At 44.3% G+C, this 14,776-nt stretch overlaps 2 protein-coding genes across 3 annotated transcripts in view; one reads left to right on the top strand and one right to left on the bottom strand.

The window, feature by feature from the left end:
• Positions 1–14,776, bottom strand: part of DOCK2 (dedicator of cytokinesis 2) — a 543,298-nt gene that overhangs the window by 250,051 nt on the left and 278,471 nt on the right. The gene's annotated exons all lie outside the window — the stretch shown is intronic.
• INSYN2B (inhibitory synaptic factor family member 2B) overlaps positions 1–14,776 on the top strand; it is a 142,759-nt gene that overhangs the window by 117,162 nt on the left and 10,821 nt on the right. For both annotated transcript variants that reach the window (XM_049874294.1, XM_049874295.1), the window contains exons 2-3: positions 339–2,595; positions 4,001–4,075. In XM_049874294.1, the coding sequence (XP_049730251.1) occupies positions 1,250–2,595; positions 4,001–4,075 (1,421 nt within the window). In that variant the 5' untranslated portion in view covers positions 339–1,249. The remainder of the gene's footprint in view (positions 1–338; positions 2,596–4,000; positions 4,076–14,776) is intronic.

Below are 14,776 nucleotides of genomic sequence, written 5' to 3'. Positions count from 1 at the left end.
TTTCCTTTAGTCTCAGTTGGAACATCTGGTCTTTTTATGCGATTTTGAGTTCTGCACCACACTTTTCTCCTGCTCTGTAAGAGACTCTGTGTTGTGTTCTCTGTTAGGGCTGTCATAGGTGGTAGCCAGGTACTACCTAGTTCTTCTGGACAGACAGGCATTTTGTTTAAGACCCTGCAGCCAGAAGATACCTGGCTCACTAGGGGAACAGAATGAAGAGCAGTGTGGTTGGCCTAGTCCTACAGCAAAAGTAGTCAGAGTTATGAGGTTGAAATTTGGAGAGAAACTGAGGTCCACAGGAACTTCATTCTCAGTGGCAATTGTCTCTTCTCTTTCAGACGCTTACTGCCTGTTTGCAAAGATTGCTTGCTGGCTCGGGCCTGACCCCTAAAGCCAAGAGAATGTGACATTGGCTCAAAATTCAGAGGCTGCAGACATGGCTCGCTCTGCCTCCATGTGACCTGCAGCCAAGAAACCACGACGGGGACTCTGCCCTCTGAATCCCTTTGGATGCCTCAATCCTGTCCTGGTCACACTCTGCTGGGTTTGGTGAAGCCGTTCAGGAAGATAAGTTTCCCTCACTGAAGAAAAGTAGTATGAAAGAAAACAATGGCCCCAAAGGAGGGATTTGTGTTTGACATAAATGGAGATGTTCCCTTAGGAGCATCATATATCATCGAAGAAGTAAACCCCCAGGTCATTTATATCTCGGCCTATTTACACGCCATGCAAAGAAGATGTCTTTAAGTTTCTTGTTGCTCTACACTGGGAACTGATGCTCCATGAAAGGAAGCCTTATGTTCCAGATGTAGCAGGTTTCTTTTGGAATTCATACCTTGGGCGTCTGGCGGTATCCCCTAAATGGTAGTTTTGTTGTTGTTGTTGTTCAAACAGCAAGCTTCCTCCAGGATCAGAACCGTCTGCCTGCCTCTCTTGATAAGCAGCCCACCAGCTCTCTTGGTAGATGAGATGCTTAATAATTAGCCTAACTCATTGTTTTATCTAAGTAGTGATTATCACTACAGTGAAATAATATTTTAACTACAGGGGGAGCATTAGGAATCACTCCTAAGTAGAATCCACAGGCTGGGAATGGCCGACGAAGCTTTCCGCACTACGAGGAGAGGACCACTCCACCCCAACTGGCATTTCTCCATGTCTGAAATGCCATCATTAGATGCTGCTCCAAAGACCTAAGGAAATGTGCCCAGGAGAAGCTTATGGTCCCAACCCTTTCAACTGAGGCTCAATGGCCCAGCAAAATATGGAAGTGAGGCCTGTGCTCCTAAAGCGAAACAGCCTAGAGTCAGTGGAGCTTGTAAAACAACCTCACCACCGCAGGAGCAAATCCCAGCAGGTACGGTTCAAGGAAGATGGGACCAGTAAGAATCCAAGTGGCCTAGCTGAGGGTGATGTCCAAACTTCTGAAGGCTCGGTTGTGATGGGGAAGACTCAAGCATCCAGGCACCATCAACTCTCTACCTACTCACTCTCCTTCCCCAGGTCCGAGAAGGTGGGGGGCTTTCGGAACATTGCAATCCAAACCTCCCCCAGTCTCAGGAAGCATTTCCCAGTTTTCAGAAGGAAGAAACTCACAGCCAGCAAGTCCCTGGTGGAAATGCCAACAGCAACCCAAAGTGCCATCCAGGTCAACGGCAACCTCTCCAAACAAGACATTGTGTCTTCTGACCTCACCTATTTAAGGCTGGCTCAGCATCTTGAGGATGGGCCTCGAAGGGTCAAGTTGTCCCACCCATTTCTCCCGAGAGTGTCCAAGGTGCAAAGCAATGGGCCTTTTAGCATCTGTTTGGAAGCAGGGACCTGGGGGGCCTCAGAGAAAGCAACAGCTGCCATTCAGGTCCCAGATGATATTTATCACAGTCCTTCCTGGGAAGCTAGAGGGGTCACTTTCAGCCCAGACAAGTTGGCTGAGACCAGTAATTCCATACACCCTGTGGTCGAAATGTATCCAGGTGATGGGAGAAATGGGCTGACATCAGATTCACAAAGACCCCTCTCCTGCTTAAATGCCACCAGCGGTGCCAGTCACATGCCAGGCACAGGTAAATTTCAACCCGAATTGCTCTTGCCCAAAGACAACCCTGATGATAAAGACCTTGGCCCACTATCATCTCAGTCCAAGGAAAGGTGTGTCTCCTCTCCTCCACGGACTCACAGCTCCCCCTTGCTGGGCACCCACAGCCAGCCAGCCCACCCAAGAAGAACTTCAGACTGTCTCTCATTGGGTAACTATCACCAGGATCTGATATCACCAAAAGCTAACAGTGAGTCAAGATCTGCACGCACGTGTCAAGAGGAGATGGCGAAGAATTCCATGCAGTCAAACACCCTGGACTTCCCAAACTGTTTAGGAAGTAATCCCACCCCATCCTCCCTTCCAAGGAATGAAACAAAACCTCCAACCAACCAAGAGATGAGTGAAATGAATCAAATTCACCTGGCCCGGGGGGAACTCTGCGACCTCCAAGGCAGGCTGCAATCTGTGGAGGAATCCCTGCACTCAAACCAAGAGAAAATTAAAGTCCTGTTGAATGTAATTCAAGACTTGGAAAAAGCTAGAGCTCTCACAGAAGGGTAAGGTGAATTTTTTTTTTTTTTAAATATTGAAAAACTACTGGGTTGAGTCACTTGTCAGGCCAGGGGCAGAGAAAGTGTTGGTTTCCATTAGAAAAAATGTTTCCAAAATGTTTGAGGTCCTGTTGTTCCTCCAAACCACAGCGAAATGGCCTCCCTTTTCTTTGATTGGGTTTTAGTGAATTCTAGCCTTCAGTGGATTTGTGTGGATTTCCATTGCTATTTGTTTTTATTTCCAGGTGTTTCTACTGGGGAAAGAAGGCAATTAAGGCACAGTGTCAAAAAATGATCTTATGAAGATGAAGGCCCAGTTAATAAATGATGGGGAAAAAGCTAGCAGGCAGAGGATGTCCCCACCCCATCCTCTCAGCAAGTGACAGCATTCGCACTGCATTTTAGTTATCTGTCTGTTTGTAACAAAGGCCTTGACTTGCCACTAAACTTAATGTTGACCTTCCCCTCCACCGACTACTTTGATGACTTGGGCCAGTCCATCATTGACCAGCTAACTAGGAGCCAAAATGAGATCAGAATTTTGCAAAGAGTCACGAAATGCTTTCTTGGGTGACTCAGCACCAGTCTGGGGAGGGGAAGGCGGGTATTTACATATGGAATGCTCATCCCTCCAGAAAGGTCTCTGGAACAACAAAGGCCTAGGGATGGCTAAAGCTGATCAAAAAAGAGTGGGAGGCAGAAGAAGTAATAAGCTGGCATTTGCCGCAATGAATCAGAATCAACATTGCCTTATAGAGAGAAGCTGTGTGACATGGAGAGAATACACTGAACCAAAGGGTCAGGGATTTTAATATCCCCCTTTTGCTCACTTGCAAAATCCCTCAGGTTCCTCATCTATCACATTGGGGATAAGAATAACCCATCTCACAGGACTGTTGTTAGCATGGAAAAAAAAAAAAACCCTCAGATTTGAAAGTGTTTTAAAACATTACAAAGCCCCCTAGAAACACGAGGCGCTCTTGTCCTGGCTTCCCTGTTTGTTTGTAATGGTCATGCAACTCAGATCAGCACTACCATGAGGGGCAATGCTGGGCTGTAAGGACTAACAAGCAGGGCTTTGAACCAGTCCATTCTGTTTTGAACCTCTGCTGAGAACTTGCATTTCCACCCCCAGGTATACTGAATCATAATCTACAGGTTAACAAGATCCTCCAGCGAGTCTAATGTTTAATTAAATTTGAGAACCTCTGCTCTATTACTGGTTCTCAGAGCTGGTCCCTAACCAGCAGCATCAGCATCGCCTGGGAGCTTGTTAGAAGTGCAAATTCTCAGCAGGGGGTTGAACCAGAAGTAACCAGTTCAAAGCCCTGCTAAAGAGCGAGCAGGTAGAACGTGTGCATCCATGTGCCTCTTGCTCATCCATTTATCCAGCAAATGCTCTGTCTTGCAGGCGCAACTTCTATCGAACTGGCCAAGATCTCAACAATTGCAGTACCTGCCAGAACACGGCGTGCATCATATACAGGTACCTGGTCACACCTGAGGTCTGCTCTGTCCAGCATGGAAGTTGCAGGGTCCGCAGAACACCCTGGTAAACTCTCTTAGACTCAGAAAGTCAAGGGAGAGGCAAAGACACGCAGTCTTTGAATATCTGAGCCTTAAAAATCAGGATGTTTCACTACGAAATGGAACATTGGGTTCCAAGGCAGGGATTACTTTGTTCATGACAACAAATGAACAAATCCTCTGATGTAATCATCCCTATACCTATTGAATACCAAGAGCAGGTGATGTGCTAAACTCTGCACTGCGTTTGCATCTAGTCTCCCAATTATACATTGTGAGGTATGGGTTAGGATACTCTGGGAAGCTAAGCCCTTTGGCCTGGTCACAGGGGGCATTTTCTGAGAATAGTCAGGACTCAGATCTGGATCTCTCTGTCCCCGAACCCTGTGATCTTAATTGTTCCACCACACTGCCTCTTCCTCAACAGTAGCTATCACATGCCAATCACTTACTATGTGTCAAGAAATGTGCGAAGAACTTTGTGTTCATTTATAAACGCACCATTTCCTTCTAGCGTGGGGGAAGTTACTATAATAAAGTGGATTGTGATACGTGATAAAGGGAAGACTTCATTAGTGGTAAGATCACTATACTTGGAGTCAAAAGTCCTGTGCTTTAATCCCAAAGTGTGACATCTGCTAATTATCTGAGCTCCATCAACCTCAATAACTTGTGTGGGGCTCAGTTTCCTTATCTGTGGAGTGGGAACAATTATGCCTATAACAGCTGTCATAGGGAACAAATAAGATAATCTATGTGAAAGCCTTTTGTAACTGCAAACCTCTGTACAAATCCAAGGGTTTATTGCTATTATTACTAGATCTATGCTCCCTTAGCAGGAAACCCACTTTTGATGGCACAGTAGAAATCAAAAGCAGTCATTTCCGTTGATGGCACCTAATTTTGTTTGACAAAAGTGTACAGTTTTGCTTTTACCATTTCTCTCTCAGATGAGAACAGCTCAGGGCCTGAGCAAGCTGGAGTTCAATTGGGTTGTCTGTGTCTTTTTAAAACCACTGATTCTCTTTGGCTAATTCTAGATTTCATCCTAACAAGGAGGGGTGGTGGGCCTGGAGGTCAGGAGGCACTTACAGTTATGCAAGGCTTTGAGCATCTTCTCACTTGAACCTGTCAGCTCCTTACACCTAGCAGCCACAAGATCATGTGTTTTCACCAAATAACAGAAGCTTCAGGACTGCTCACAAAAAATGTCTAATATCTCCTCAAAAATGGGAGCCTTGAAAAAGTCTTGCGGCCTAAGAAGACAGGCTCATCAATTGCTACCATTTGGGCTCTTTTTTTTTTTCTTTATATCTCCTATCTTAACCAATTTTTCTGACCATTTTGTTGTTAGGTGCTGTTGAGTTGATTTCCAGCTCATGGCAACCCCATGTGACAGAGTAGAACTGCCTCATAGAGTTTTTTGGCACAGTGGTTAAGAGTTCAGCTGCTAGTCAAATGGTTAGCAGTTCGAATCCACCAGTCACTCCTTGGAAACCCTGTGGCGAAGTTCTGCTCTGTCCTACAGGGTCCCTACGAGTCAAAATCAACTCAGTGGCAACGGGTTTGATATCCGGTTTTAGAATCTTTATGGAAGCAGATCTCCAGGTCTTTCTCCCATGGAGCCACTGGGTGGGTTCGAACCACCGATCTTTTGGTTAGCAGTAGAGCACTTAACCATTGCACCACTAGGGTTCCTTTTGCTAATCACTAAAAAATAGCAGGAGGAAAATTACTAAATTTCAGAACAGTTAGAGAGGACAAAAAACTATTATCATAAACAAGAAGAACTATTTTTCGAGAACCTGAATTTAATTTTTTGGACAGTCTCTCCTTTCTTCAGCAGCCAGATGATGTATTTTCTCCTATTCGATAGCACTGGGTTTTTGGGTTAAAATATTTGGCTTCTGTAAGTAGAAAACCCAAGTGGTCACTTCCTAATCTACTGTCAGCCTCATGGCTTGGCCTTGGGTGGGTCATTGTCATCTGAGAAATGAGGGCCTTTGTTCGTTCTCTTTGTTCATGGGTAGCACAAACTTGGTTAAGTGCTTGCCTACTAAATGAAAGGTTGGCAGGTCGAGTCTACCCAGAAGGGCCTCAGAAGAAAGGTCTGGCAATCTACTTTAGAAAGATCACAGCCGTTAGAAACCCTATGGAGCACAGTTCTACTCTGAAGCACATGGGTTGCGGTGAATCAAAATTGACTTGATAGTAACCGGTTTGGTTTTTTTTGGTTTGTGGTCCCTTTAAGTTTTGACATTCTGATACTCTAAGCTGAATTAAAAATTAAAACTGGCAATATTTGGCTAAACTATAACCTTCCAACAAGTCTAAGAATTTTTGCATTTTGCTAATACCTACTTCAAACACTCTTTGCAAACACTCTAAATTAAGTTACAGCCCTGGATGGGTGAGCAAAGCTTCAAGCACACATCCTTTTCCAGTTTTCCAAAAGGCACAGCGATTGTATGCATATAGCCCTCATTACCATTCAAAGCCAGACTACTCTCCCAGACAGTATCTATCTCCTTGTATCTAAGCCATTTCAAAGGAACGGGCAATTAATTTGATGAAAGAAAAGAGATCAGAACAACATCCCTGTCACAGTAACAGTGGGAAAATGAGAGTTGTCATTTCTTTTCTTTCTTTTTTTTTTTTTTTTAACATTTCAAATGACTTCAAACCCTGTGTTGTGTCCTGAAAAGTCAGATCTTACAAACTAATGAATAAATGATGTGAAATACTCATCCCCAGGCCTCGTTAAGCAGCGGTATCTCTCCGGGATGATTGATGGACCTGTACGTAAAGCACATGAGTACATGATGGATTGCCTGCCGGGTCTTCTTCTCCGGAGATGCTACTGCTAAGTTAGCAACACAAAAAGTTTCCTAAGTGATATTTCCCACAGGCTCCCTCAGCCAAAGACTATGGCTATGCTGTCTGCTACCATAAGGACCTGTGGGCTCATCTGGTTCCATCCAACTCTTTCTCTCTGCTCAGAGAGGAATGGTCTGTCCCTCAAGCCTCCTTGGCTTTCCTCTTACCATGGATCGCTTTGGTAGATCCAACTTATCAAGGAGCAAAACACCAACACCAATGCCTACAGACTCCCATTTGGCTCTCTGGAGGCTTCAGAAGAATTCTATACACCAGGAAGAATGGACTCCTGTGAGTTTTTACTGCTGTGGGCTCTATGCCTCAGGCTGCCCCAGGCTATTTCATCCCCAATCACTCTCCTCATCTCTTCTTTAGCACCAATCCTATGGCAAGGTACCCAAAGGGTTGGGTGAATGTCATTGGTGGTACTCAAAATTAAACACCATTGAATTCCTTACTGAGAAAGTCATTCCTTTTTCAATTTATTTGCAATCCTTCTGATTTTCTAGAAGGCAAAATCTGAGTTTGGTGCTAGGATGTCTTCAAAAACTTTCTAATGCTTGCTTATCACACTTCTTTGCTAAGAAGGAGAAGGTCTCAGGCTCATAGCCCTGGGCAAGCAATAGTACCTAGCTAGACTGCAATAACGTTTTACTTTTTATTGAAGCTTTAAAAAGCAAATATCCTTAAATATTTATTTTAAGTGATGCCGATCTCCATTTACAAAATGATATTGCCTGGTTTAGATAAATGCTTTTAAGCTTAAAAACTGAATTGATTTAGAGAAGTAAATTAAATATACAATTGTGCAGGTGGTGCAGGGAGTATTGCAAACACCATGAAATGGTCAAGGGATGATGGAAGCCTGGGTATCAGTGCCCTGGAATCAGCTCCTTTTCTCACTTTTCAAGGGCATAAGGTCTCCCTAAGCCACACACTTCCCTTCTCCCCTCTTTCCTTCTCTGGTCCTTCAGCCACATCTCCCTGCACTTCTTCCTCAGGTTCATTCTCAAAATAACTGGCAGAGCCTCTTTGGAGGACTTTGACTACACTGATCATGCATTTATTTCCTGGATGTAGCTCCCAGGAAAATTCCACTTGGTTTAAATTGTATAATACCTCAAATGTTTCAAGGCAACAGAATAGGAGGTCTTTCCCAGAAAAAGTTTTTCATCTACCAGCCAAGCATGCTGCTTAAGAAATGGAAATAGACAGCAAGCTGCAAACTTTCCATTTTCAATGGGCAAAGGGAAACGCTGGCCATGTATGACTTGAAAGATGCTAAAGAGGAGGTAGAAATAGAAGGGCTTTGTCCAGGTGCTATCTGGACAGGCTGTCTCCTCTTCTCATTCTTAGCCCTTCCTGTGGTGTCAAGCACATCCATGACTTTATTTCTGGGGCACCTCCTTTCCCCTGTCTCCCTACCTCTTTCCTGAGCTGCACATATATATTTTCAACTACTAGTAGCTCTCAAGTCAACTCTAACCCATGGCGACCTCATGTACGTCAGAGTAGAACTGGTGTTCAATAGCTCACTTTTCAGAAGTAGATCATCAGGTCTTTCTTCCAAGGCCCCTCTAAAGAAATCTATTGCTGTCAAGTTGATTCCAACTGATAGCGACCCCATAGGACAGAGTAGAACTGCCCCATAGGATTTCTAAGGAGCAGCTGGTAGATTCGAACTGTCGACCTTTTGGTTAGCAGCCAAATTCTTAACCACTGTGCCACCAGGGCTCCAAAGGTGGACTCAAACCTTCAACATTTCAGTCAGCAGCCAAGCACATTAACCCTTTGCACCATGCTGGGACTCCCATTTTCAACTAACTACTAGACATTTTCACCTTGATATCCCAAAGGCACCTCAAACTTATCATTATCCCAACCACACACTCCATTTTCCCCCACAAAATCTATTCTCTACCCATATTTCTTAGTTTAATACACCGTTAAATATGAGGCAATTCCATAAAGAAAGTGTAGTCCCCACTGCCTTCATCACTCTCCTTCACAATGATCACTAATCCTTCCTCCTAAATCCAGCCCCTTCACTCCATCCCCTCTGCCTCTAGTTCAGTAAAGACCTTCATCATTTGTCATCTGAACTGTAACTGGTCTTTTTGCCACAGGCTCTACCTCCCTATCCCAAGAGATCCTCAACACAGATTGTTAAATTACCTGGAAAATAGAATCTGACCATGTCACTCTCCTACTGCACGATCATTTCTACTCCCTATTGTTTCCTTTAGCTAATTGTTCAAGGCCCTTTGAACATGATGGTAAGCCTTCTTACCTACTGTGTCTCCTGTTATTCTCCAGCCACAGAGAACTATAAGGCACACTTCAAATACCAGGTGTCTGCTATGCTTCTGTGCCTTTGTGTAAGGTCCCTTGCTTTCTGGAATGCCTTTTCCTCCTGGCTTTGTCTAGTCTTTCACCTTAAAAACCAGTTCCTCTGGACAACCTTACACTCCTTCCCAAGAAGGACCCCCATGGCATGCTCATTCCTCTGCTCTACCATTTACCTCTAGCCTTGCGATACAGTGTTTGATGAGCTTCTTTCCTCCTAGAGTGGCTAGAGTCTCTAAAGTCATGGACCAGTATTTAAAGCATAGGTGGCGCTCAGTAGATTCTTCTCAAATAAAGCGGTGGCTATATTGACTGGGGAAACCCTGGTTGTGTACTGGTTAAGAGCTACAGCTGTTAACCAAAAGGTTGGCAGTTCAAATCCACCAGATGCTCCTTGGAAATCCTATTGGGCAGTTCTACTCTGACCTATAGGTTTGCTATGAGTCAGAATCAACTCAATGGCAATGGGTTTGGGTTTTTTTTTTTTTTTTAATTGACTGGAGGAGCCCTGGTGGTGCAGTGGTCAGGAGCTCAGGCTGCTAAACAGAAGGTAGGCAGCTCGAATCCACCAGCCACTCCTTGGAAACCCTATGGGGAAGTTCTACACTGTCCTACAGGGTTGCTATGAGTCAGAATTGACTCAGTAACAGTGAGCTTACAGGTATATTGACTGGAAGGAGTCCCAGTGGCACAATGGTTAAGTGCTCGGCTGCTAATCAAAAGGTCGAGAGTTTGAACCTACCAGTGACTCTGCAGGAGAAAAGGCCTGGTGATCTGCTCCCGTAAGAGGCAGTTATACTCTGTCATATAGGGTTGCTAGGAGTTGAAATCAGCTCAACAGTACACAACAAAACAACAGCAGTATTGACTGGGGGAAGACTGGAAAGCAGTGGAGGTACTGTGACAGCTATTTTGATCACCCAAAAGTAAAATAAGTGTTACCATATGTGTGTCTTCGGTGGGGAAATGGGAAATCTTAATTGATCAAATATTCTTATTAGGGTAGGAAGGCTGAATGTGGTCCATGGATGGTCAATTTTCAAATACCTGGAACACAACATACTTTCAATGAGATGGAATCTAATCAAATCTCCCTGTGATGACTCAGAGGGCCTGACGCAATTTCACAGGACATTAAGATCCACATTCAAGGCCATCCATCACTACCGCCCAGTACTTCTGCACCAGCTGTGGTGGGAAAGGCAAAGTTTGACCTATGGAGAACCAAAAACTACCCTCCAGGCTAGGATATCTCCCTTCTATTGTGACCAAACTGCCTCAAAGATCTCTGAGAGCAGAAATTCGGTATTCAATCTTCAGGTTCTCTTGGTAAAATGCCAGTACCCAGGTGATAGGCAGAATAGCAGCTCCCCCAAACGTCCACATCCTAATCCCCAAATTCTATGAATATGTTATCTTAATGGCAAAAGGCACTTTGCAGATGCAATTAAGGATTGTCTTAGTTTCTTAGTGCTGTTGTAACAGAAATACCACAAGTGAGTGGCTTTAGAGAACAGAAATTTATTTTCTCACAATTCAGGCAAATTCAGGGCACTAGCTCTAGGGGAAGGATTTCTCTCTGTCAGTTCTAGGGCAGGGGGATCCTTGTCTCTTTCAGCTTCTGTAGCCCTGTCATTCTTTGGCTCTTTAGTGATCTTCATGAAGCATCTATATTCCCCCATTTGTGCTTCCTTCTGTCTAATCTCCTTTTTTCATATTCAAGAAGTGTTTAGGTTTAAGACCCACCCTACACTAATACAGCCTCATTAGCATAACAGAAAACCATGCCAAACAGTGTCACATCTACAGGCATAGGGATTAGGATTCCAACACATATTTTGGGGGGATGCAATTTAATCCATAACAAAGATCTTGAGATAGGAAGAGTATCTTGGATTTTCTGGGTGGGCCAATGTAATCATTAGAGTCCTCATAGGGAAAGCGGGAGGCAGAAGAGTCAGAGGAGATTAGAGATCAGAGTAATGTGGCCATGAGCCAAGGACTGCAGGTATCCGCTAGAAGCTGGAAAATGGGAGGAACAGATTCTCACCTAGAACCTCCAGAAGGAATGCAGCTTTGCTGGCATCTTGAATTACAGTTCTGGAGGACTCTGACTCCAGAACTATAAGACAGCAAACTTGTGTTGTTTTAAGCCACTAAGTTTGTGGAAATTTGTTACAGCATCAGTAGGAAACTAATATGCCTTGATTAATCCCCCAGAATTCATAAACTAGTCACATCTAATTGGAGGTCAGTTTTGTTTTTTACTTTATTTGGTGATTTTTACAGCTATGACAGCTAGCTGAGGGCAGTGCTGTGTTGGGATGAAACAGGAGAAAGAAATGAGAGAGCTACCACTTCCTGTTCCCTATTAATTCGCCACTACAAGTAACCTTTGCTTTCACGTTTCATCCTCACAGCATATGAGAGAAGAAAAGTAACCCCTTTTTACAGGTGAGGCAACTGAGGCTTAGAGAGGGTCAGGCACTTGCATAAAATTCTGGAACAAATAAGTGACCATGGAAAGATCAGAAGTCAGTTCTGTCTGCCTGCACCCAGATTCCACAGCATGCCATTAGTGGGTGTTGGGGTTCAGTGGAATGTGATATCAAGTTTTCCTCAGCCACGGGCAGCCTAAGGGCTTGCATTTGAAGATGGAGGCCCCAAACAGCGTGGTCCAAGTGTGATCATGAATCATCAGCATCAGAATCCCCTGGGTATCTGTTAATACTGGTTGCTAGGTTGATTTTTTCAGAAGTAGATTGCCAGACCTTTCTTCTGAGGCACCTCTGGGTGGACTCAAATGTCCAACCTCATGGTTAGCAGCTGAGCACATTAACCAATTGCACTACCCGGGGACTTCCAAGATACACTTGTTTAGGTAAAATCAGAATCTTAAAATGAGGAGACACAACAGCTGATTTACTAGAAACTTTTGTGACAACCAGTCTACGTGCCCATTAATAGAACAGTCTCACTTATCAAATTGCCGAGACACTAGCTTTTGTTTTAAAGGCATCATTGCAAAGATGATTACTTTTCTGCTTGGCTTTGATTACACAGGCAGTCTTTTTTTTTATATATAGACCTTTTTAAGTAGAGGGAGCAGGTGAGAACGGAGGCAAAAGGGGAGGGAAGGAGGAGACAGGAGGCTTGCTATTAGAGCAGGCCTATCTTCTGATGCCTCCTATTTCCAATAAGAAGACAAAATGAGTGTCTCTCAGTCCACTCTGGGGCCCAGGGCTGCATTATGCATGACTTAGGGGATTCATTTCGGCCTCTCACTCCTCCTACATCTCCCAGCTCCTCAGACCTCATCTGAGATCAGGGACGGCATGACAATCCCTGCCGACGTTTCTCCACCAATTAAAGTTAGGACCAATTAAAGCCGAATTCTGTTCTCTGGTCAAGAGCCCAAATGCTGGGAACCGCCCTCTGGTGAGTCCTGGAGGATCAATTAAAAACATCTGACAGTGGTGATCGTCCCTACACCCCGCCCCCCTTCAAGCAACAAATGTGGTCACCCCAGGCTTGTGAGCCAAGTAATAGACATCAAGCCAGGTGACAGAATCCTCCCCCACCATTCGCAAACTCCACAAACCATGAGCTGCTTTTTCACCATTACTGACTCCTCCACTGTTGAGATGCCTTCTGAACCCCACAGAGAAGTCGTGGATATTCAAAAGGTGATTGGCTGCAGGAGCCTCCCTTCACACATAGCAACCAGAGGTCCTGTTCCTGGTGCTTCCTCCTCACAGTTTTGATATTCAGAATTTATAACAAGAAGGCTCCCTGCAATGCAGGCCAAAGGCTCACAGCTATGTGCCCTGTAGGAGAAAAGCAAGGGTTTCACCTTACAGACCAAAAGGAGGCTCCAGAGAGCTATAGGAGTCACCCAAGGTCACGTGGTTGGGTGGCCCTGAGAGCACTTCCCTGAGTTTCCTTCCATGGTTAAGCTGTTTGACCACTGGGCTTTGCTCTTGCCTGCCACTTAAAGCCATTACCTAACCAGAAAAAAAAAAAAAAAAAAAAAGGCATTTCACTAGAAATGTAATATGCACTCAGGCCTGTGGGTTTAAAAACCAACTTTCCACTTAAATTATTTAGTATTTTCCTTTTGTCTGCTTATGATGCTCCCCCCGTATGCAGCCAGGTGGACTGTGAGTGCCTGGTCTTTTAGCCACAGTCCTCTCTCTGGCCAGCAATGAAGTCTACACTGAAAAATAATTACAAAGCACACAGCAGATCTGTTCTTTCTAGTAATTACAGATGCATTTGCAGCTCTTATCAAATTCCAATATAGACTGAGCAACACTGATTGCAAATGCTGGAACACAAATGTTAGGACAATGCCATTTAACCCCCAAACAACCAAAACCAATTACAGCTTAAGCTGTCTCTTGGGGAAACAAGCATAAAGTTTGGGATACATGCAGAAATTTCTCTGAGCCCCAACAGGTTTATATCTAAGACAGTTGCCTCTATTCCCTGTTTCTCTAGAGTAGCTTTACCCCTTTCTTCCCCTCCTTACAATATATGGAGAAAGAAGTAGGATTTACAGCATCGGCAATTTGTCTGCAATAAAAACGAAGCCTATTTTAATGTATTAATAGCTAAAGAGGCTGAAACATGCCATAAATACAAAACCAAGCAAGTTCAGTATTTCACAGGAATAAAACATGGATGGCTGCTGGCGCGGAAGCCACGGTTGACCACAGAATGACCCAAGGTTTATTCTTTCGTCAAGTCAATATAATAATCGTTACCATTTGCCAAACCAGGCATTAAGCCAGGCATTTTGCTAAATGCTGTACTTGCATCATGTTATTTCAGACTCCCAACAACCCTCTAGGGGTTGTTTCCATTTTACAGATGAGGAAGCTGAGACTCAGAGAGGTTAAGTGACTTGTCCAAGATCCAACGGAGCCAGGACTCAAACCTAACTCCTACTAGCAGAGATTTTTCCTCCCCCTTCCTTTTATTCCTTTTGATCTTGCATAATCATGAATATATGCACGGACGGATTACCCAATAAGCAAGGTATGCACGTGCTTATTCGTGCTTACTTAGTAATCTGTAGTGTACCATTTCACCTGTTTTTCAGAGATGTGGTGAAACCCATGTGAAATGGTGCACCACAGATTAGTAACCAAAACCAAAAACCAACCCCTTTGCCATCGAGTCAATTCTGACTCATAGTAGCCCTACAGGACAGAGCAGAACTGCCCCACAGAGTTTCCAAGGTGCAGCTCGTAGATTCAAACTGCCAAATAGTTAGCAGCCGAGCTCTTAACCACTGTGCCACCAGGGATCTGCCTCTGAATATATGGGTTAATCTGCCCCTGAATTTATGGATTCAGTTTCTCTGAGACGACCTACCCTTTCTGAGAGTTTAGCATGCAGCCAGAGCCAGAGGGCCACAGGTCCCAGAACTGAT

The sequence above is a fragment of the Elephas maximus genome, chromosome 2 (genome assembly GCF_024166365.1).
Source record: "Elephas maximus indicus isolate mEleMax1 chromosome 2, mEleMax1 primary haplotype, whole genome shotgun sequence".
Classification (NCBI taxonomy): domain Eukaryota; kingdom Metazoa; phylum Chordata; class Mammalia; order Proboscidea; family Elephantidae; genus Elephas; species Elephas maximus.
This window is presented reverse-complemented; position numbering and strand designations above follow the sequence as displayed.